We start from the raw sequence: 23,979 nt of genomic DNA, 5'->3' as shown, positions 1-23,979 counted from the left end.
TGTGTGTGTGTGTGTTGAGAACACTTAAGATCACCTCTTTTAGTAAACTTCAAGTATACAATACAGTATTATCTATAATTAATTACAGTCATATGTTGTACATTAGATCCCCAAACTTACTCATCTTGCATAACTGAACCTTTGTACCCTTTGGCCAACATCTCACCATTCCTATTACCTCCCAGACTTTAAACAATCAATGCATTAAAGAAGAAATTTAAAGGGAATTTTAAAAATATCTTGAGACAAAGGAAAATGGAACATGGCCAGGCGCTGGGGTTCATGCCTGTAATCTCAGTACTCTGGACAGTCAAAGTAGAAGGATGATTGCAAGTCAGAAGTTCAAGACCAGCCTGGGCAAGAGAGTGAGACCTCGTGCCTACAAAAAATTAAAAAATTGAGCTGGGAGGCCGGGCGCGCTGGCTCAAGCCTGTAATCCCAGCACTTTGGGAGGCCGAGACGGGCGGATCACGAGGTCAGGAGATCGAGACCATCCTGGCTGACACGGTGAAACCCCGTCTCTACTAAAAAATACAAAAAACGAGCCGGGCGAGGTGGCGGGCGCCTGTAGTCCCAGCTACTCCGGAGGCTGAGGCAGGAGAATGGCGTGAACCCGGGAGGCGGAGCTTGCAGTGAGCTGAGATCCGGCCACTGCACTCCAGCCTGGGTGGCAGAGCGAGACTCCGTCTCAAAAAAAAAAAAAAAAAAAAAAAAAAATTGAGCTGGGAATGGTAGCATGTGCCTGTAGTTCTTGCTATTTGGGAGGCTGAAGGTGGAAGAACTGCTTGAGCTCAGGAGTTGGAGGCTGCAGTGAGCTAACAGAGCACCATGGCACTCTAGCCTGGGCAACAGAGTGGGACCCTTGTCTCTAAAAAATATTTAAAATTTTAAAAATTAAAAAAAAAGAAAAAGGAAACACATCATACCAAAACTTATGGGTTGAAGCAAAAGCTGTTCCAAGAGGAAAGTTAATAGCAATAAATGCCTACATCAAATAAAAATAAAATTCTGAAGAAACAATTTAACATGCCCCTCAAAGAACTAGAAAAAGAAAAAATGGCATGAAATCAGCACAAGAAGGAAAATAATAAAAATCAGAACAGAAATAAACGAAATACATTAGAAAAACAATAGAAAAAGTCTAACAAAACAGCTAGACTAGAGAAAAGGGAGAGGACTAAAATAAATAAAATCATACATGAAAGAAGATATTTTATAACTGATATCAGGGATGGGGAGATACTAGTTATAGGATAAAAGGTTTAAGACAAGATGAGTAACTTCAGGTCTACTGTAGTGCATTATTATTACAGCTAACAATAATGTACTGTATACTTAAAAATTGCCAAGAGATTAGATATTAAACGTTCTCACCAAAAAATTAAAAAGTAAATTTAAAAAATAAAGTTTATCATTGTGGCAAATTAGTTTCTTCCTCTTTTCTATCAACAGAATTTTATACTTGATTTGTTTCACGTGCATTATATCCTGAGAATATTCTTTAACACTTAGTGTACATAGTTAAAAATTAATTTTCACCATGCAGGTATATTAAAATGCATTTAACCATTTAAAAAACTAAGTTTTTTTTTTTTTAAAGTAACATTTACTGATTCTAGTATAAGTAAAAGACATTCAGTAGAGAAAAGTTAGGAATAAAATAAGGGAAAAATAAAATCACAAATAATCCCATTATCAGGAAGAAATCGCTATGTCCATTTTGGTATATTTTAAGTATCTTAAAAATATTTCATAAAACTACATTTTTTTATCTGCATATATCTACATTTTAGACAAAATTTTATTTATAGATGGATGAAATTTTGCTTAAAATGTACATATTCATATATAAATATAAAATCTCAAAAATGAGAATACTTCCAAGTCTTTATGCAATACCATATTTCCACTTTATGTCACTGTTTATTAGTTAAGAAAGAAACAATAATATTACAAACATACTTGTATGTATTATTTTGTATTATGATACTGTGCTTAGAATAGATACCCATAAATACAGTAGTCATTGTATCAAAGAATATGAACATTTTCAAAGTCTCCTGCTTCATGAGTCCAATAGTTCTCCTGAACATGTGTATTGATTCATATTCCAAAGAGCATAATGCTATCTGCCAATACTAATAATTTACTGGATATATTATTTCAGCTTGCATTTTTAATTACCTGTGAGATCGTTCTTTTAATGCTACCTTTAGAAATTGTACATCAATGCCCTTTGCCCACTTTCCTACTAGTTTGTTCACTAAAAAGGAGTTTTCGGGGAAAAAAAGTACAATGCAGGATTTAGTTTCAAAGAAATAATTTTGAAAGTATGGAGGATAATGCACTGAGTATACTTATTTCATAGAGCTATTACTAGCTCCTAATAAAGCTATTACTTGGAATATGGGAGCTCTCACAGACATTTTTATATTTTAGTTTTTCATTTCAGCATCATCTTAAAGAAAATTTTATTTGGATTATTTACCCATGAGCATCACCGCACCATTCTGGAACCTACAGTGGCATCCTATGAAGCCCAAATCATGCCACTGGCTTATTTACAAAGGAAAATTTTAAATGGTTTGAAGAGCAGTCAGTATAGTATTTATTTCATGCTTTACAGCATTATAGAAAATTTTTTAGATACCAATCTGCAAAAGCATATTGGTTATCAATTTGGTAGTAAATAAATGTATTCAATATCCTTTTAATTCAGATTTCAATAACGTGTGAATGCAAACCTCATTTTCAAGTACACTAAACAGATTTGGAGTTATCAAGCAATACCATAAAAGTTGGCTATTAACGACTGCTCCTGGCAGAATTTAGGTTTCTAGCTTCAAAGGGGGGAAAAATGTGTAGGGTTGTTAGTTTCAATTTACATAACCTTTTTATCAAATTATCAACTAACGTGACTAAAAATAGAAATAAACTTCAGATACCATTGCCCCAAACAACTCCAAATTTAATTTATTTAATTTTAATTTATTGGTTTTTATAGTTATATTATTTCAAAAGAAAGAGACAGAAACTTGCAGATAGGTGTATATCTAGCCCCATTTATAACAGCAAATGTCCAGTGAACAATCTAAATGTTCAGAGAAGAACAGCCATGAAAAAATAAGTCACTCAAAGGAACCACACAACCACTGAAATATGTTTGCACGCAAAGTATTGCTTTGAACAAAACAAAAGTCTCCTACCTTTTCTCCATCTGCTGTATTATTAATATTACTATTTCACTTTTAAAAACTAAGCTTATTGTGCCAGACTATATTTCATTAATTTCCTATTTCCCTAGAAATCATGTTCACACAGTAAATTCTGACTAGAAATATACAACATTCATAGTAGATTCGTAACAGCCCCTTAGCACCTCCACACTGGCAATATCCAGCATAATGCCTACAGAATGAGTGAAATTCCTGAGAAGCTTAGAAAAACCACAAGTATTTTTTATGAGACTTACTTTCATCATTTTCTCCAGCCTCAGATGTCACAGTAATGGTGAAGCTGGGTGGATTTTCTGATAATACTGCAAGAAAATACACACAGAAGTTATTGAAATGCCTTCTAAGGCAGATGCTTTTCCTTATTAGCAAATTATCAGTCCTGGAAACTGGTCCCTACGCTATATTTCCATTTCCACAAATACAGACTAAACAGAACACTGAAATGACAAAATTACCGTCAACTTTCTATTTAAATGCAGGGTTGTTTTTAATCTGGAAAGAAATAACTATTTTATAGTTATATTATTTTAATATAATATAACTATATTATATTATATATAATAATATATAATATTTTTAATATATTTATATATAATATTTTTATATATTTTTATATATAAAATATATATAAGTTTTACCAAGTCAACTAAAATAATTAAGTAGTTTACCTTTTATTTTAAAATCTCCACCTATACATGGAAAATTACATTCTTAAAAAAATCCCAAACATAATGGCAAAGAGTTTCACGTTTCCCACCTGAAACTACCCACTGATATTCATGTTTCACTGATTTTTATACTTATGTATTGTGAGATATAACTCAGAATCTCCCTAATAAACAGTAAATACTGATTTGTTAAAATTAGTGTCTTCTTGCTGTCATTCTCTACCACATCATCTCTAAAACCAAACTTTCTTTCACACATGCTTACTAAGCCTCTACCATCTTTCACAGAATTATAAATCAATTAACTATGAATGTAAACATCAGATTGCACGTAATTTACTCAGCAAGATGAAACATGTAAAGCAACATTTATATAAATAACAAAGTTTTGTATGTCATTTTATAGCCTATTGTCTATCTAATACTAATCTCTGTTTATTATCTATTCCTCAACAAGAACGCTGTAACAACTCTATGAGAGCTCCTAGATCAGTATCTGGCAGTATCTAGAAACTCAATTAATATTGCCCCAATAAAAGAACTAAATGAATAGAATGAAAGGAGGAAAAACAGCAACGAAGAAAACTTGTACTCAGAACCATCTGAAAAGTAAACAAGGAAACTTCAAGCCACCAGGAATGGCTGCTAAGCCTATGAAAAAAGCCTATGCCTCATTCGCTGTCCAGGAAGCACTGGTACCTGTTAAGGCTGGCAGCAGCTCTGCAGGCTTTTTCAGAAATGAAAGAGCAATAGATCACTGAAGAAGCAATCATGGAAACTATTCAACTTTTCCTACCTGGGAACTTTCTAAAGCCATTATAAATATATACTATCAACAGTATTTTCTGGCTGGGCACAGTGGCTCATGCCTATAATCCCAGCACTTTGGGAGCCCGAGGTGGGCGGATCACTTGAAGCCAGGAGTTCGAGACCAGCCTGGCCAACATGGTGAAACCTCATCGATATTAAAAACAAAAAATAGCCAGGCATGGTGGCGCATGCCTGTAATCCCAGCTACTCCAGAGGCTGAGGCACAAGAATTTCTTGAACCTGGGAGGCAGAGGCTGCACTGAGCCAAGATTGTGCCACTGCACTGCAGCCTGGGCGACAGAGCAAGATTCTGCCTCAAAAAAAAAAAAAAAAAAAAAAAAAAAAAAAGATAAATAAAAAACCCCAAACCAATTATTTTCAAGATAGATGTCTTCATTTTAATTGAATTTAAGGTACTTTAAGAAATGATGAACACCTGTGATTACTAGAAAAGTGTCAGATAAAAGACTCAGGAGATTCATATTTTAATAGGTCTTGGGGAGTCCAGCCCATGCTGAAAAAAGTTTCAGCCCACCGAAAGGTTATTATAATAGAGCCATAATATAGTTGGCCTCGTCTATATTTTAACAAATACATGTAAAATATAGTTGATGTATTTCATTCTTATTTCCTTTCATGACCAACTTTAGCAAGTCATGAAATGTAAACACTGCAACTATAGAAATAAGGGATCAGCCCAATGACATTCCAACTTATTACCACTTTCTAGAACTCCCTGAAGCTATAGGTCAGGGGTAACCAATACTCAATTACAACAGGTAACATTTATTGAGCATCACTTTGTGCTTGCGCTATGCTATGCATTTACATGAAAATCCTGTACTTCTAGAACAAGACCATGATTTATACTATTACTATAATTCACTAAATTTTCAATGCCATCAAGTATGAGATACACTTTACGTACCACTAAGAAAGAAAAATAAGCTGCCAACTAAACCGACATGTAACTGATTATAAGACGAGTCCATATTTCAGAGATGTTAAATGTAAAATATGTCTTAAAAATAATTAAATGTGGCCAGGTGCCGTGGCTCAAGCTTGTAATCCCAGCACTTTGGGAGGCCGAGATGGGCGGATCACGAGGTCAGGAGATCGAGACCATCCTGGCTAACACGGTGAAACCCCGGCTCTACTAAAACTAGCCGGGTAAGGTGGCGGGCGCCTGTAGTCCCAGCTACTCGGGGAGGCTGAGACAGGAGAATGGCATAAACCCGGGAAGCGGAGCTTGCAGTGAGCTGAGATCTGGCCACTGCACCCCAGCCTGGGCGACAGAGCAATACTCTGTCTCAAAAAAAAAATAATAATTAAATATACTATCACCCCAATTTTACAGATGTGGAAACTAAGATACAGCGCTTTTAAATAATTTGTCCAAGGTTATCAGGTAGTAACTGAACAAACAGAATGAACTATATAGAGCATCATTTAAAAAGAAAACATATTTCCAGCTGAGAAATTCCAAGGAAGTCATTTGAGCTAGGCTGTGAATCATGAGTGGCATACTGGCAAGCAGAGATGGAGAAGGGAAATGCACTTGAGGGCACCATGGAAGCAAGGGCCTAATGGTGGGAAAGCTAAAGATACATATATGGAATAAGAAATTATTCCGTTTGCTGAACTTTTATGTGAGCGAAGAAAACTAGGTGAAAATACAGTTGAAAGTTTAGTTGTACACAATCTTTTTTTAAGCAATAATCTGATCAGAATTGTTCTCAAAACATAGGAAGACAAATCTAACAACAGTGCATAAAATGAAAGGAGGGAAACGACTACAGGCAGTATGAAACTAGGTCACTATTGCGATAATCCAGGCAAAGGTAATGAGGTCCTGAACTAGGACGGCAGCAATGGGAATAGCGGGAAACGGTGGTGATGATATTTTAAGTTGGCAGGCTGCAGGCTGAGCATGTGATGCAACTAACAAAAATGAGTAATAACAAAAAAAATCAGACATGATATATTTTAATGACACTTCAGGACTTTCAGTTAGAAGTGTTGAACATGCAATCAGAAATGGGCGAATGGTGGTAAAGAGAGCTGGGCTTTAATTCAATTTGGGATCATCTACACAGAGGTGATAGCTAAAGCCATTAGACTAAATGAGATCATCAGAAATGTAACACAAAGAAAAAAAGCCAACATAAGCTTTGTAAGGAATCCTCAATTTGGAGAACAAAGTAAGAGGAAGTAATAACAAACTCAAGAGGTAACAGTGTTATGAAAATCTACGGAAGTGAGTTTCCAGAGCAGGTGAAGAATGATTCTCCTCATTCTACCCCATCCTGCCCACTGTCTCTTGTCAGTTTCCTAGCAAGCAGATTTCATCACATTGTTACCTGCTTACAGCAGCAGTTCCCTATCCATATACAGTGTGTTGGAATGAGTTGTGAGAAAGGGGTAGAATCACAGCCAGCATGCTAAAAAAATACGCATAACTCAGTCTATTTCATTTGTGAAGTCACCCCACCTATTAGAATCTGAGTCTGATGTGGCAGTGTCTACAATATGCACTATATGGTCTGTGTGGGAATAAAATGGGCAATGAACTATTGCCCTGTCAGATCACATCTAAGTCCCTGACAAAGCCCTCTGTGATGTGGCCCCTGCTTATTGGTCAAGTCTCATTTTCCATAACTCTCACTTCTCACTTCATGTTCTAACAATACCCAAATAACTTGTCCTTTGAACATATTCTGATCCCTCAGAGTCCTGCTTCTGCATATGTGCGTCCCAGGCTGGAATACCCTTTCCCTAGTCTCATTTACTTGTTAACTTGTCATTACACCTAAATTTTCCAAAACAACTCAGACCATCCCCTCTCCCTAAATGTATCTGATATCTGTTTCCCCAAGCTGAGATCCTAAAAAAATGCATATAGTAAATATCTGGTAAATGAGGAAACCAAAAAATATGGGAATGTTAGCAAGAATATCAGTGAACTGCCAGACCTGGGGAGCCAGATAGAACAGGGAGGCAAGATGGACCAGAAAGAAACTGATGAACTATCAATCCATGAGAAATCATGAGATGCATGTTCAATAAAAGCATGGCAACAAAAGAACTAAAGTGTACAAAGGTTATGGGAAGGAGTAATTTTCAGGGGCCAAAATGTTAGAGATGGCATTTTCAAGGTGTGGCAATGCCCATGTGCAGCTAAAAAAAAGTGGAAATCAAAATCATTAGTGGAAAGAGACAAGAAATTATGAAGCGATATTAGTGGAAAAATCAACTAAGATGGTATTTCTAGTAAAGAGTATCATATGTTTGTTTCACAATTATAAGGTATAAGGTATTTTCACTCACATTATTTCTCATTAAACAGATACAGAGACTAAGGCTTGGAGAGGCTAAGTGATTTGTCCAAGGACACTACATAAAGTTGCCACTATAGAGAAAAAACGTGAAGCAAGTACAGCAAAGAATAAAGATTTTGGGAAGTACTGCTAAAAGTCCCCCAATATCCACTCTCCCCTTATTTAAGTTATGCCACTTTTAACTTAGCATACTGACTACCCAGAATAAAGACTACATTTCCCAGTTTCATTTCCAGCTAGCCCTCACCAAATGACTAAGTTCCCACTAAAAAGATGGAAGTAGATATGCCCTCTGACAGTTTCCAGGAAATTTCCTTAAGAAACTTGCCTTCTCTCACTTCTCTCTGTTCTTCTTCCTTCCTTTATTCATCCTACTTCCTGGAAAGGGAATGTTACCATCTTGGCCATGAGTGTAAGACTACATCTTAGGGATGACAGAGAGCTACATTAGAAGATGGGTCCCTGAGGAGTTCTTGAAATAGAGCTGCCACAACTCTCTTGCATGTGCAAGAGCACATAAGCAAGAGCAAAATAAGTTTTTACCTTTTTAAAAACCAATGTTATTGGGAGTTTTCTGTCACAGCTGAATCTAATCTTATTAAAATAAGTATTTTTTAAAAACAGAAAAAGGGATATTTCAAAGTTGGGCAGTAACTAAAATAGGGATGGGAAAGTTACTTAATTGAATTCACAGAAATAGATAATTCCTAAGTTCTGATAAAAGACTAATCCCATTACCATGCATTACTGTGAGTTAGGGTAAGTAGAAGAAAGATTAGTCTTCAATAAGGATGCCAGACTTCCACCACTGTAAGTAATTCAAAATACTTTTGAGGGCCGGGCATGGTGACTCATGCTAGCACATGATGACTCAATCCTAGCACTTTGGGAGGCTGAAGTGGGTGGATCACTTGAGGCCAGGAGTTCAAGACCAGCCTGGGAACATAGCGAGACCCCAGTCTCTCCTAAAAATACAAAAATTAGCCAGGCATGGTGGCACATATCTGTAATCCCGACTACTTGGGAGGGTGAGGCAGGAGAATTGCTTGAACCTGGGAGGTGGCAGTTGCAGTGACCCAAGATGGTACCACTGCACTCTAGCCTGGGTGACAAAGGGAGACTCTCTAAAAAAAAAAGAAAAAAATTGAGAAAAAGAGTAAGCTGGGCCAGATGCAGTGGCTCACACCTATAATCCCAGCCCTTTGGGAGTCGGAGGTGGGAGACTTCCTTGAGGCCAAGAGTTCAAGACTAGCCTGGGCAACAGAGCAAGACCTCTGCTGATACAAAAAAATGCAAAAATTAGCCAGGCATGGTACTGCGAGCCTGTAATCCCAGCTACTCTGGAGGCTGAGGTGGGAAGATCACTTGAGTCCAGAGGTCCATGGCTCCAGTGAGCTGACTGGGGCACTGTGCTTCAGCCTGGGTGACAGAGTGAGACCTTGTCTCAAAAAGGAGAGGGAGAGGGGAGAGGGGAGAGGGGAGGGGAGAGGAGGGGAGAAGAGAGGAGAGGGGAAGGAAAGGGGAAGAAAGGAAGGAAGGAGAGAGAGAAAGAAAGGAAAAAAAGAAAAAAGAAAAGAAAGAGAAAGAAAAAAGAAAGGAAAGAAAGAAAGAAAGAAAAGAAAAGAAGAAAGAAAAAGAAAGAAAGAAAGAAAGAAAGAAAGAAAGAAAGAAAGAAAGAAAGAAAGAAAGAGAAAGAAAGAAAGAAAGAAAGAGGAGAGAAGGAAGGAGGGAAGGAAGGGAAGGAAGGGAAGGAAGGGAAGGAAGGAAAGGAAGGAAAGGAAGGAAGGAAGAAAGTTAGCTGTTGGCCATAGAGGAAGGGCAGAGAGACGTTAGGGGACAGATGGTGGTGAAACTGATAGAATTAAAGATTTGTCAAAAACAGGGATAAAGAGGTAGAAGCTAAAAGGTACATTAAGAGATACACAAATCACCTTTAGTTTCCACAAAGTATGAGAGAGCCCATATTAAAATAAGCACCTCTGGTTGTTAGGGAGTGTCTGACCTTTCAAAAAGTATGACTTAGAACAAACTGCTTTTACAAGATGACTTCTTACCTATCTCAAGATACAATTATAACTGTCAAATGTGAATGGCTGCTGCTTAGAGGTACTGATAAAGAAATACAGGATTATGTACTCCTCTTTGTAAGGCAAACAGAATTAAGGAAACTTGGCTTTTGGTTAACCTGATGCCAACAAATTTGTTTCAATAAAACTCCCCACAGCCAGAGATTTCAATACATAAATTGAAATAACCAAATTCTACTACCTTAGCAGGACCTTGTCAAGTGAAGAACTACTGAAGGAGAATGTGGTATCAGGAGAGTCCATTTATATTTTGGAAGACTAGTTGTTAGGAGGGTTGGATCAATGTGCAATCAAGCTACAGGATAGGCAAAAAGAAGAAATTGTATTATGATTTGTTATAACCACAACAAATGCAACACTGGACCAAAAGTACTTTGCAAATAGTCAAAGCAATTAATTCTGAGGTTACGCTAAATCTATGTGCCTACGTCTATGGGCTGGACTGTGCCTCTTCAGCATTCACATGGGGTTACGTGTACTTAACAAATGCTTCTTTGTCAGGCACTCAGTCATCCATTTAAAAAAAAAAAAGTATATTTCCTTCATCAATAGCATTGAGTATTAACCAAATTTAATAATTAAATGTGATTCAAAATGAAGTTACAAAACCTCATTTAGTGTTCCTTGGCCAACTGACACAAGCAAGATCTCTTTCTTAACCCTGGCATGAGAATACAAAAGTATGGAATCATAAATACAAAAGAAGGCTTTAAAACAGCAAATCTTGCAAATCTCCAAGATTTTAAAAGATCAGACATGGAAACATTTTATTTCAAAATCCTCTGCCTTTTCCCCAAGAGGTTTCATAAAGAACTTGATCACTAGGAAGGCAACGTTCCCTAAGAACTATAAATAAAGACATCTCATTTTAATTTATTTATTGCAAAGTTTGTAGAACTGTTGACAGGAGTTACAGACAGATGGCTTATCTGATAGTGCAGAATACCTGAATGCATCAAAAGATTCATCAATTGTCTTTTATTACCCTGGCTCAGAATCCTCAAGCACTTGGGCATCTGATAAGAATTTCACATAGTGAACTATACCAGAGCTGTCAGGGCCTAGTACAATTTGAAATACCCACAAGATTATTTCAGGGTTAAAAACAAAAAAAAGGTATCAGTTTTATAAATGCTTATATGCATAGGATTTAGTGAGGGATAGCTTATGTCCAAAGAAATGAAAAGAATAGCATATCCTGCTTTCTTGACTCCGCCTACAGTGTTCATATCTGTTATGTTTCCAAAGTTCTGGAAATGACCAAACATGATTAAGAATATATCCAACAACTGACCCTATATTCTATTTTAGACACAGACATATAAGCAAGGATAGAGAAGGGAGCCAGACTCCATACACACTCACCCAGTTAATGACACTCTCAAACCCCTCTTCACTCATCCCCTTAACATCCTCACAGCACAGATGTACTGCTGGTGAGAGAGAACATGAACAGGACTGGAGCTATACAGGGATAGCTGAGAGACATCTGCCTGTTGGCAAAGCAGAACAAAATTTGCTACCATTGCAAGCAGTGATCAAAAGGTGGAACCAAGAAAACTAAGCTAAACGATGAAAGGGGGAGGGGTTGGAGTTTATGAGTTAAAGTAATATACCTTCCACAATAAATTCTGACTATCAACCATAGGCAACACTCAAAGGAAAGGATGGCGAATGTAAATGCACACACCTAGTTTCTACTCACTCATATTGGCTTTATTTGGCCACTTCTCAAATCTCAGAGGAGCCATATTGATATAGTTATGTAGCATTTTTATAATCATCCGAAGCATGGCTTAATAGAGAAATCTCATCCTCTAAATCATACCTAATGAACTTCTCATTACAATATTTTACATTAGCCCAACCTATCAAGTAATCTTCTGCTCTCCCCAATCTCAGCTGGAGCTGAATCCCAAGTCCTGTATGTCTGGAAGGTGAAAGAACAGGCAAGCGTTCCGGACGTAACTCTTAGTACCAGCCCTGTCGCTAACTCGCTGGCGGACAGTCCAGAGCAAGCCACTTAGCTTTCCCGAGCCCCCAAGACCTTGGCTTGTAGCAGGATCCCCAGGCTAGATGATGTCTAACCTCCCTTCCAATCTAACAACCTATGAATTTATAGCGGAACGAAAATTTGGGCCACATTATCCATTAGGCATTCTGCTGAATGCTAGATTTTTTTTTTTTTTTTTTTTTTTCCGTAAGAAAAGAAACCCGACAGACTTCAGGGACTATACTACTCTCAAAACCTATCTGAGTAACTGAGAACAGTACTCTGAATCCCATAAACTAAAACAGCATCGTATGAAAAACAGTTTCTACCTTAATAAAGGTGAAAATGTGAAAACTAACATCCTTGCAGCTGTGGAAAAACGAATCTCACTTGGAGTATCTTTTCTCTTAATGTATTATAAATCTCAGGTTGCTGTAGGTTACACAGAAACCAAAGTAACCCCGACTCAATTTTCAGGCCTGACACCTTCCAGCATCACCCGGACTTTTAGATTTCAGGGACAAGCAGAGAAGGGGGAAAAAGTCACTGGGTTGCTGGTAAGTGACTGAAGAACTTGAGAAGAGTGGAGGGCAAGGTTGCCGCGCGGCCTCACGGTCCCCTTCTCCACCCCAGCCTAGGAGGCCCAGAGCTGCGGCGGCTCCTGCCCGTCCCCCTCCACCTTGGGGCGGCTGCAGGCTTGCGGCCGCGGAAGTCACCTGTGAAGGAGTCAGGGTAGATGGACTCCAGAGCCTCCAGCTCGTTGCGCTGCTCCTCGCCGTAATCTGTCATCGTGGCCCTTGCTCTTGCCCATGGATTGCCCAGACACCTAGGCGGCGCGCGGCAGCCCAGACAGCTGCAGCGCCGGGAGAGCGGGCGGCGGCCAGGCGGGCGCAGGCGCAGAGTCCCCGGCTGGAAGGCCCAGGGCCCAAAGCCAGACCCGGCCTGCTTAGCTACAGTTAAGCGCCGGCCTCCGCCTGCTCGCTACTTCCAAGTTCGACTAGTTCTGCCTGGCCAGGGGGCACTGATTTGCTGCCTGTCCCACACTCGCTCGGGACTTGCTGGGACGGTGCGCGCGGTCTGGCATTTGCTAAGGACACCTACAGCCGGCTGCTGGGCTTTGCAGGCCCTGAGCCTTAGAAGCTTCTCAGCGCGGCATCCTCGCTCGATGAGTCTGGGCTGAAAGGCCGGCATCGTGCGCCAGGGAAAGATAGCGTCGCTGGTGGCCGAGACTGGGCGACGGGCATCGGGTGCCTTCACCTTTTCTGGTTTCCCATTTGACCCTGTGGCGTAGGTGCTGCGGTCTTGCTACCTAGTGTGGACTAGTGGGGGTCAGGAGATTTCTGCGTTTCTTGAACTCCGTATTGCGTGGCGTCCCACGGGAGTTGGACGAGGGGCTGGGACCAGGGTAGATTCCTCTGGGCGGGGGAACAAAAGCTCTGCACTGCCTTGAATGAGCACGGAAGGGTCGGCCTAACTGCTTAATAAGTCGGGGTGGATCCGGGGGGGAGAAATAGACCCTAGGTCCGGCTTCTCGGTTCAGATCTTTAGGTTTAACTTGTGAATTTGTGAAATGAACGCGGGTTGACGTTTTATAGATCTCAAGATGTCCGTGACTGTGTATTTGTGAATTGGTGAGAGGAATGTCGATCTCAGTAATAACAGTTTTAATATGCAATTAAAAATTGCAGTACCCCAAGAAATATTGAGAACCTTTAATTTGGTAATACCACTTCCAAGAATAAACTTGAGCAAGTAGCATGCATCTGTGATCTCCAAGGTCATTGCAGCAATTACAAAGAAAATTTTCAAAGTGCCATGATGGCAAAAGCTAAGAAAATGGCTAAATAAACATGGTTAACTTTATGAAAAGAATATTAAACAACTGTGGTAACAATAATAAAGGATCCCATGTTCCTTTATTATAATATTGTGCAAAGTCGAAAAAATGGAAAATTTTAAGAAAATACTCAAAAGCTGTTCCCCACTTTATTTCTCTTTGTGTTGATTTCTCTGTATTAAAGCTGGTTTCACTTGTATAGTGGGAGGAACACTTTTTAAACGAAAGCTTCCTAATGAAGCCTCTGAAGTTTTCTCTTGTTGAAATGGTGATGTCCCATGGACCAGAAGGCACCTTGATCTTTTATTGAGGAGTGCTGCTTACCTATGACAGAGGAACGCTTTGGTACTCATTATGTGTTTACGGTATTAAGGGTTGATTTCAGGCGTTCTTTTAAACTTTAAGGAAAAGAGTGGAGTCTCCTAACTATGATAAGAATCAAATAAAATACATAAAGTAACTTTGCAATTATAAGTTTCTCATTTTTTTTTTGGATCGCTTCAGTTCAGAGGAATTATAATGATTTGTTATAAGGAAAGAGCTGCCAGAGGCAACAGCTAGTGCATAAGTCCTAAGGGGGGTGTCAAGGCTGATTTTTGGCTACAAGAACTGGAAAGATGAAGTTCTGTTTCCGAAATAAGTGAGGAAGACAGAATCAAATTTGGCAAAGAAGATGGCATTACATCTTTAAATGACTCCTAGATCAAAGAAAATCAAGCAAAATTAAGTTTTTTCTCCTAACAGAACAATAAAAACAACCTACCAAAAGAAATGAGATGCAGCAAAGCAACAAACATAACAAGGTTTACGTTAGAAAAAGGTTACTTTTGGTTGCCAATTGCAATCTAGTAAATGTAGTACCTCTTTATTTGCATTCCTATTTCATTAACAAAACTTTTGGTAAAGCATCCTTTTCAAACCTTATGTATCACTGTAAATAAACCCTACATGCTTCAGAATGCTCAAGAGTGTTACTTTGATACTGGAGATGGCTCTCGTAATCAAGGAAACACATCTGCAAATCTTTGTCATACCTACATATGCATTATTAAGCATTTTTTAGTGGATCTCTAATTTCATTTTGACCATAACACATGCTTAACAGAACACAGCAAGTCCCTTAACTGAAATTGTGGAAAATTCTCATGAGGCAAATTGACTTTCTTTTAGTGTTTCGTTTTTAATTGGTAGTTAAAGATGTTATAGACCAAGTGTGTTTTAAGCTCTGCAGGTAGGCAAACGGTGTGAGCCATTGATATGGTTTGGCCGTGTCCCCACCTGAATGTCATCTTGAATTGTAGTTCCCATAATCCCCACGTGTCACAGGAGGGACTAGGTGGAGATAATTGAATCACGGGGCCGATTCTTCCCATCCTGCCCTTGTGATAGTGAGTTCTTACGAGATCTGATGGTTTTATAAGGGGCTTCCTTCTTCCCTGGGCACTCGGTCTTCTTCCTGCAGCCATGTGAAAAAAAAAAGGTGTGTTTGCTTCCTCTTCTGCCATGATTATAAGTTTCCTGAGGCCTTCTCATCCATGCAGAACTATGAGTCAATTAAAAGTCTTTCCTTTATAAATTACCCAGTCTCAGTTATTTCTTCATTGCAGCGTGAGAACTGACTATGATAGCCATCATAGGATCTGGAACCAGAAGTAATAAACTCAGCCTTAGTCATTTGCAAGATACGTAAGCTTATAAGATAATTCAGATGACATGAAATAATTATAAGCATGTTTGTAAACTCCATATCAACATTATTTCCTGATAATTAAATTCATATATCATCTTATAAAGCATTGCTGTTCATCTTTATTGCTAATGAAGTATGTCCCTAAGAGATTCATCTTATTTGTATTCTTCTTAGTTTCTTCTGCAGGTAATACAAATTAGTAGTTGCTCTTTACTAATACTATAAGCCTTTAAAAATTATTTTGATGTTTATTTTTACTTTTCTGTGCCTGTGAGTTTTCTAGCAATCACACTATCAGAAGCTCAGTGTTGAGAATTCCCTATTTCATGCTTAATTTTAATTATTAAACAGTTCATGTGGCTAATGTTTCATTTACTCAGGTATCTCAAAGACTTTACCAGTCACAAGCACAAAGAGCCATATAAAATTTTAGTTTTGTGTGCTCTGAGTAGATATCTCTTCAAGGGTAGTGAATCTTAGTAATACTTTCCAGCCTAACTCAGTTCCCTGGCCTACAATCTACTCTGAGTCAACACAGAAGCCAGAGTGGTTCTGTTACAATGTAAACCAGTCCATATCACTCCTTTGCTCATAACTGCCCCATCCTCATCTCAGATTAAAACCATGTATTTATAATATAGGTCCTAGAATCTGGCTTCCTGATCCTCATCCTCACAGCTCTTCTTTCTGTGTCTTAGTCCATTTTCTGGACTAAGCTTATAACAGAATACCCGAAACTGGGTAATTTTATTTCTTACAGTTCTGGAGTATTGGAATTCCAAGGTCAAGGGGGACATTTGGTGGGACCTTCTTGCATGTGGGGACTCTGCAGAGTACTGAGGTAGCACAGGCCATCACATGGTGAGGCGGCTGAGTGTGTCACTCAGGTCTCTCTTCTTCTATTCCATTACTCCAGCCATACTAGCCTCTTTGCTGTTCCTCAAGCATGCAAGGCAGGATTTCCTCCTAAGGTCTTTGCACTTGCTGTTCCCTCTGTCTGGAATGCTGTTCCTCCCATACCCATATGTGTCACCCCCTCACTTCCTTCAAGTCTTTCCTCAAAGGTCACTTTCTAAATGGGGTTACCCCAACTAGACCACCCTACTTAAAATCACAACCCTCCTAGCACTACCTATCCTCTTTAACTCATTTTATTTTTCCCATGCTACTTTAAAATTACACTATTTATTATGTTCATACTCTTTCTCCCTCTAGTAGAATGTAAGTTCCATGAGGGTACAAATTTTGTTTACTATTGTATTTTGGCACGTAAGGCAGTACCTAAACAGACTAGGCACTCAGAAAATATTAACTCTTGAGTGAATGAATGAATCCAAAAGACTGGTAACATGGTACAGTTCTAAAAACACTGGACTGGGGGATTATAAGGCTAGGTTACAGGTCTTTACAATGAATTTGTCATATAAATTTGGGTAAGAAACAATCTCTCTGGATCTAAGAGCTTCCCCATCTATAAAACGAGGGAGTTGGGTAAAACAATCTATGAAATTCCTTCCAGATGTAAGAGCGTATGATTCTCAAGATCATGTTTATATTGCAGTCAATTTTGTGTAGACTTCAGAGGTAGCAGTTAACTTCTCTGACCCAAGGTGCCTTGGCTAAAGGAGTAGTGGTATGGTTTGGCTCTGAGTCCCCACCCAATTCCCATCTTGAATTGTAATCCCCATGTGTCAGGGGAGGGGCCTGGTGGGAGGTGATTGAATCATGGGAGTGAACATCCCCTTGCTCTTCTCATGATAGTGAGTTCCAGTGAAATCTGATGGATTAAAAGTGTGGCACTTCCCCCACCCCTCACCACTCTCTCTCTCCCCACCATGTAATACGTGCCTTGCTTCCCCTTTGCCTTCCGCCATGATTGTGAGTTTCCTGAAGCCTCCCAAGCCATGCGGAACTGTGAGTCAATTAAACCTAGTTATGAATTTCCCAGTCTCAGGTAGTTTTTTTTTTATAGCAGTGTGAAAATGAACTCATACAAGTAGTATTTATGCATGGAGTTGTTTTTCTCCTAACAGCCTTGATGCTAATGTTCTTGAACTATATAACATATAGGGGCCTCAATTCTGGGTAACAACAAAGCAGGGACAACGCTAGGTCTAAGTGAGCTACACTTCCAGCATTGCCTCGCATGTAAGAACAAAGTATAAGGTGGGAAGACAAGAAATAAAGTTTGTACATGTTCCTTTCCTCCTACCCTAGTAATAACCATTTTGATGTTCTTTGACTTTCCTCCTCTTCCTCTTTTCCTCTCCCTCTTCACCACTCTCCACAAACCCCTACCTTTGCTTTGGATGTGAAAAGGATTGAGACATGGGGAGAAGAAAACAAAGGAGCAAAAGAGATAGAAGATAGGGTTAGTGAAATGCAATATAAATGACTTTAAATGTATAGAAAAAACATGAGAATTAAAATGAAAAATTTAAATGTAAGTCATCAATTCTTTGGCTTCCTTTGAGAAAATACAGTGAAGGGTTGAGTTGGGGTTACCCCTAAGGTATGTAGTGTCCTGGTGGCAAAATGTTTTTGTACAGTCCCTGTCTCTATAAACAATCTTATATAATTGTATTTAAAAATGTATTTTTAAAATTCATGGGCCCTTGTAAGATATAATGACTTATTGATGAAGATTTGGAATAAATAATAGAGAATTACTGATGGCAGCGGGAAGTAGACAGGTTCCTAGGTGGGAAGGGGCAGGTCCCCAGTGAAACTCCATCTTCAAGCCAGGGACAGCCTGAAGCCTAGGGGCTGGGCTATCAGTTCCAGGTGAAGTCTCTAACCTGGAGTGAGATTTTCCTTGATACCTTTGGACCAATTAAGTGGTGCTTTTTCTCAGCCCACCCATGGACCGATCAGCATGCACTTCCTGCATTCTGAGCCCATAAAAGCCGCTGGACTCAGGCCAGCTTAGACACTCATGGCTACTACCTGCCTGCGGATGGTAGCCACACACTTTGGGTGTCCTCTTCGCTGAGCGCTGTTCTGTCACCCAATAAAGCTCTTCTCTGCCTTGCTCACCCTCCAGTTTTCTGCATAACCTCATTCTGTCTGGATGAAGGACAAGAGCTCAGGACCTGCTGAACAGCAGGAGCAAAAGGAGCTGTAACACTTTTCTGGTCCTTGCTGAACAGCAGTCGGGAGCTAAAGGGGCTGTGACATGTTCCTGGCCTGCTTGCCGGGCTGTGGGCGGTGATATGCCCCCAGACTGCAGAAACGAAGAGGGGCAACCCTTCCAGGGGCCTAGATCTTGGGATTCCCCAAGCCAGAGCTTTAACACTGTAGTCCTCCCACCTTCTGCTAGGGCTGGGCAGCTGCCCCACATGACGGGAAGCAGCCGCAGGGCCGGGCCAGAGTAGGGTGGTAAGACTGAAAGACCTGTAACACAAACGGGCTGAAACACACTCCCTCAAAACATGCCCCCTATCCCTGCTGCCCACACTGCAGGTGACAAGAGGGAGAGAAGAGCTGTGGCCATTCTGGAAGCCCAGACCTCGGGGCTCCTTGAGCCAGGGCTGTGACACATTGTAATACCCTCTTTGGAGCTCTGTGGTTCCTGGAATCTCTGCGTTTTGGGGTGCCACCGCATTCGACTCATCCAGACGCTGGTTTCCACAGTGGAAGCTGCTTGCGGTATGTCTGGTCCAGCCACAGTCTCGCATGGTGACGGTGCCAGGAGCTACCCGCCCTGCTGCAGCAGCTGGTATGCTTGCTGTGTACAGTGGCCGGACCCCGTACTTGCTCACTCACACACCCTTTGCCGCTCCACACCTGTTTCCCTCTGGGCAGGCATAGGATCTGGGCCGGTAGCGCAAGCGAGCACGGCCTGCTGGGCCAAGTGGGCTGAACGAGCCCAGCAGGAACAAGCAAAACTCAAGTAGAGGTACCACTGGCCACAGAGGTGTCCAGCCGGTAAAGCAGCACCTGAAGGATCCTGTGACAATGCATATACATTTCTTTTTGTTTAATCTGTTTGTGTGAAGATTCTCCATGGTGTCCAGGCACCATCTTTTCCTATTCAGGAAGAAAAGCCATCTCTTCATGTTCTTTATTGTCAAATGCACTGCTGTCTAATTTCATATCTCTCACCATGATTTAGAAGAAAAAAAAAAGCAGTGCTGCTACACATAATCCCATGGCTAATTGTCATTTCTAGCAAAACAAAATCGTTCTTCTTGCCTCTGCAGTATTTTGTACACCTTATTTTGTAATGCTGGTCACATCATTACTCATTAAGCTGCATCATTCATCCTGCTGCTCCTGAATACTGGCTTCCAAAGTCTTTCTGAAAAAATGTTCTTTATTGATGACCACAAATGGAAATTTTACCCAAAGTATGCAGGAAAATGGGAATGGTTATTTTCTAGTCAGTTAAATTTACTACACATCTTCCAACTATGTCTTTTCTTGAATGCCTTAGGCCATAATCACTACATTCCTAAAACAGTGTCTCTTTTAATATCACTGCACCCCACCTTCTACACTTGGCCACCAAGTGGGAAGACGGGAGAAGGTCCTAGGGGTGGTGCCAGATAAATAGTTCCATTCCAGTGCAGGGAATGTCTTTGACCAACCCGAGAGAACACAGATTCACCACACTGATCTGAAGCCAGAAAGGACAGCAATCTAAGACCCCTCAAAGCCATCAGAGCACTGGTAGTAGGCACACCACCCCAGAGGATGGCCTGATCCACGGCACACAGTGGAGACCACCCTGGGCCCAGTGCAGCGGCACACCAAGGAAAGGACCTGCTGCTGCCACCACCTCACTGGCTCCAGGGCTGCATGTGGGAGTTGGCACTTACCCCTGGCATGCCACACTGTGGGAAGAGGATTGAAGAGTGCAGGGATGTGGGGAAGGGAAGAAACGAGTCCCCGCAGTCTGGTCTGGCTCAGGGCACCCCATGCCAGTGAGCCCCAGACAATTTCCCAGAAGGAGCTCAAAACATCAGGCTCCCTGATGGCGGGCAGTACTGAATTGCCTATTAAGTTATTATTCTAGCTCTGCCGGTAATAACTTGGATGAATTTTGCTTTTTGCATTATCTTCCCCATGCAATATAAACCTGTCTCACAGGACAGCATAGGATCTATTAAATCATCATTGGACTAAAGATGCTTATTTTGCAGGCAGCTTTTCCAAATTCAAGTTATTTCAACATGAAAGAATGATGGCAGGCATAAACTTATCAATAATAGGCGACCTATTACTGATTTATGAAATTTGTGAAATCAAAACACCATGTAGATCCAGAGATTGATTGATTGTGCTTTGGCATTTGCTTTCTCACATTTCAAATGCCAACATATGTCGACATTATGAAATAATTTATAGTAAATCTGTTGATGCCACTAACTGGCAACTACAGAAGAAAAATATATTTAAATGTTATTTGCAGCTTAAGGTAAAACATCTATAAATGCATATAAAGTTTATATTCAGGTCTTTCTGCACTTTAGGACACTTTAAAATATTAGAGCACATTGAATTGTATTCATAAAATGTTATATTATAGATATATTTGTTTTCCAGGAGCAATAGTTTTGCCCAAGGCAGAATGTCAGCACATATAGAATCAGTTTGCTTGTGTTAGAAATGACCTAGAGGTCTTAATCCAGGGAGTCTCATTCAACAGGCTTGTGGGTTCTTCCTGAAGTGTATTGGTTTGTATATTAGCTTCCTATTGCCACTGTAACAAATTACGACAAATTTAGTGGTTTAAAACACTGCAAATGTATTACTTTATAGTTCTGTAACTAAAAGAACAGTATATAGTTACTACTCTTCTGGCACAGGTCAGACACAGATCTCAGTGGGCTAAAAGCAAGGTGTCAGCAGAGCTGTGTTCCTTCTGGAGGCTCTTGGAGAGAGTCCATTTCCTGGATTTTTTCAGTTTCTAGGGACTGCCCACATTCCTTAGCTCATGACCCCCTTATCTTCAAAGCTAGCCATGGCTGATCGAGTGTTCCTCAGGCTGCATAACTCTGACACTTTTTGACACTCCTTTTCTGTTGTCACTTTGCCTTCCCTCTGACTCGGATTCCTCCTGCAACCCTTTTATAAGCACCCTCGTGATTACATTGGGCCCACATAGATAATCCAGGATTATATCTCCACATCTCAAAATCCTTACCTTGATCCATCTGCAAAGTCTCTTTTGCCATATTGAGTCACATTCACAGGTTCCAGGGATACGGACATCCTCAGGGAGCCATTATTTAGCCTACGACAGTATTGAGAACTCTGAGGTATGTGAGCTGGTGTCTGTGTGTATGCACTGGATATGTCCTCAAAAAAGCTTCCCCAGAATGGCTCTTCAAAGGGGTCTGTGATTCAAAATGGTTTAATCAACCACCTTTCCAATTTAATCACCCTCTCCTTTCTCGTAGAGGGGAAAATTGAAGTCCCAGAGAGATTGACTTGTGCAAGACAACATAAAGGATAGGAGATGGTGTTTTCCTGATCCCTGTTTTGACACTTCGTAACTATGGCCTACCCAAAATAAATGGACAGATTACAGTAGTGCCATGCCTATGCCATGCATGAGAAAGAGAACACTTGAGACTCCAGAACAGGTGTGTGGTTAGTCTGCAGCGAATAGAATCATTGCCACTGGCTGTTGGGGAGATCGGGTCCAATGTGATGTCCCAGTGAGAGTGGACAGGTGACTTTGCTAAGAAGCTTAGTGCCTTGAAAGTGGGCCCTGATGTTTGCAGGTATGATTTAGGTGGAAAGAGAGCGGCTTATGTGATATGGCAACACACAGAGCCCAGGATGTTTCAGTTATTCATTGACAGAAGTATTAGGAATATCCTCCTAACACCTACAAGGCCTTGGAAGATTGATAACATACCTCACTGCTGTATTCCAGCACAGTGCTGCAGAGTGCAGGATCCAGGGCTGGATTCTGGCTTCAACTCTTACGTGACCCTTGGCACATTGCTTAATTTCTCTGTATCTCAATTATTTCTCTGTATCTTAATTACTCAATGAATTAATAAAGAATTAATGTTATTTAATGTCATTTCAGCAACTTACTGTCAATAGGTGACTATTTGTCACTGTGTCGAAAGGTGTAACTAGGATAATTTGTTGAAAGTAACTGGCATACAGTGAGCACTACATATTATTTTTACTGCTACTGCCATCACCACAAATGGCGCAGATACCTGTTTTGACCACTAGGTGGCAGAAGAGGAAACCATACTTGAAATGCATGCTTTTTGTTTTGTTCCTGAAATTCCGGTATACTGAAATTACAGAAGCTTAATCATACTTGGTTGTTAGTGCAGAAAAATAATTCAGGTCAGGAATAATACAGTTTGCCTCTCTGTATTCATTGCTCTTCGGTCCAGACATCACATTTATGGATTTACGCCCCCCAGCTGAAGAAGCCGGTTGTGTAGCTGTCTATGCTCCTCAGCCTGCCAGTATCTGTTCTTTATTGACTGGTACTAATTTTCCATAGACTCTATTTAGAAGTTAAAGTTGTATTTCCACACCTTATGTTTTCGAGATAGCAAAGACCTACCTAGTCTTGCATTCAGAAGGCCTTTGGTTGGCCATGATACTTCAAAGTTTTATAGGATTAATGTGATTTCCCTTTGTGCTACAAACCAAATGCAAGAAAACAACTAGTAAAATCTCACTGTTGTTTATTACAATCATGCATTAGAATTTGTACAGAAAATGAATGGAAGACTGAGAACAGAGAAAAGAGACACAGAGAAGGACAGAATATAAATTAGGTGCTACAATTCAGCTTTGGAAAACAAAGAAAGTTGAGTAAAACACATCTACACATTGGTTTGTATTTGTCTCCTGGGAAGGAGGCAACTTAGGTCATGGTGGCACTGTGGAGGAGCTAATGAAATTAAGAAAGGAACAGGTTTATATATGTCAAGCTCCAGGTTTGATGTAGTAGCCAAAGGCATTTGGTAGCAAAATATAAAGTCGTATTAGCACATAATTACTTTAATTATATGTTTTATAATTACATAAATCCATTAAGCATGAAGGGGAAGGAGTACCATGTTCATAATGAAAAAGTTTCATTTAACTAGCTGTGGAACAAAAAATGCTATAGACCATAGCCCGCCCCCCCCCCCCGCCAAAATACTAAAAATTCAATTTATTTGATCTGAGATAATGTACTGTATGATGAAATCCCAGGGGTATGTACTACCTTTTAAGTGTTCACATAGATGCTATAAATCACTCTGAAGCCATGTAGAAGAGCCAACGAATACTTAGAATCCTTTGCCAGAAAGTTATAGGAGAAGATCATGATTAACTGGCTCAAAAT

At 40.1% G+C, this 23,979-nt stretch overlaps 1 protein-coding gene across 2 annotated transcripts in view; it reads right to left on the bottom strand.

Moving 5' to 3' along the window:
- Positions 1 to 13,563, bottom strand: part of RWDD1 (RWD domain containing 1) — a 29,488-nt gene extending 15,925 nt beyond the window's left edge. Inside the window, exons 1-3 of one of the 2 annotated variants that reach the window (XM_025384470.1) lie at positions 12,849 to 13,063; positions 10,321 to 10,434; positions 3,473 to 3,538 (exon numbers count right to left, since the gene is read on the bottom strand). Coding sequence is in view for 1 of the 2 variants with exons in the window: in XM_025384469.1 (XP_025240254.1) it covers positions 3,473 to 3,538; positions 12,849 to 12,921 (139 nt within the window). In the remaining variant the exon portion in view is untranslated. Of the gene's footprint in view, positions 1 to 3,472; positions 3,539 to 10,320; positions 10,435 to 12,848 lie in introns of both variants that reach the window. The other variant, XM_025384469.1, reaches the window with a different exon arrangement.
- Between the last annotated feature and the right edge of the window lie 10,416 nt (positions 13,564 to 23,979).

Source organism: Theropithecus gelada, chromosome 4, assembly GCF_003255815.1.
Source record: "Theropithecus gelada isolate Dixy chromosome 4, Tgel_1.0, whole genome shotgun sequence".
Classification (NCBI taxonomy): Eukaryota; Metazoa; Chordata; class Mammalia; order Primates; family Cercopithecidae; genus Theropithecus; species Theropithecus gelada.
Note: the sequence above shows the minus strand (reverse complement) of the source record. Positions and strands in the feature narration are given on the sequence as shown.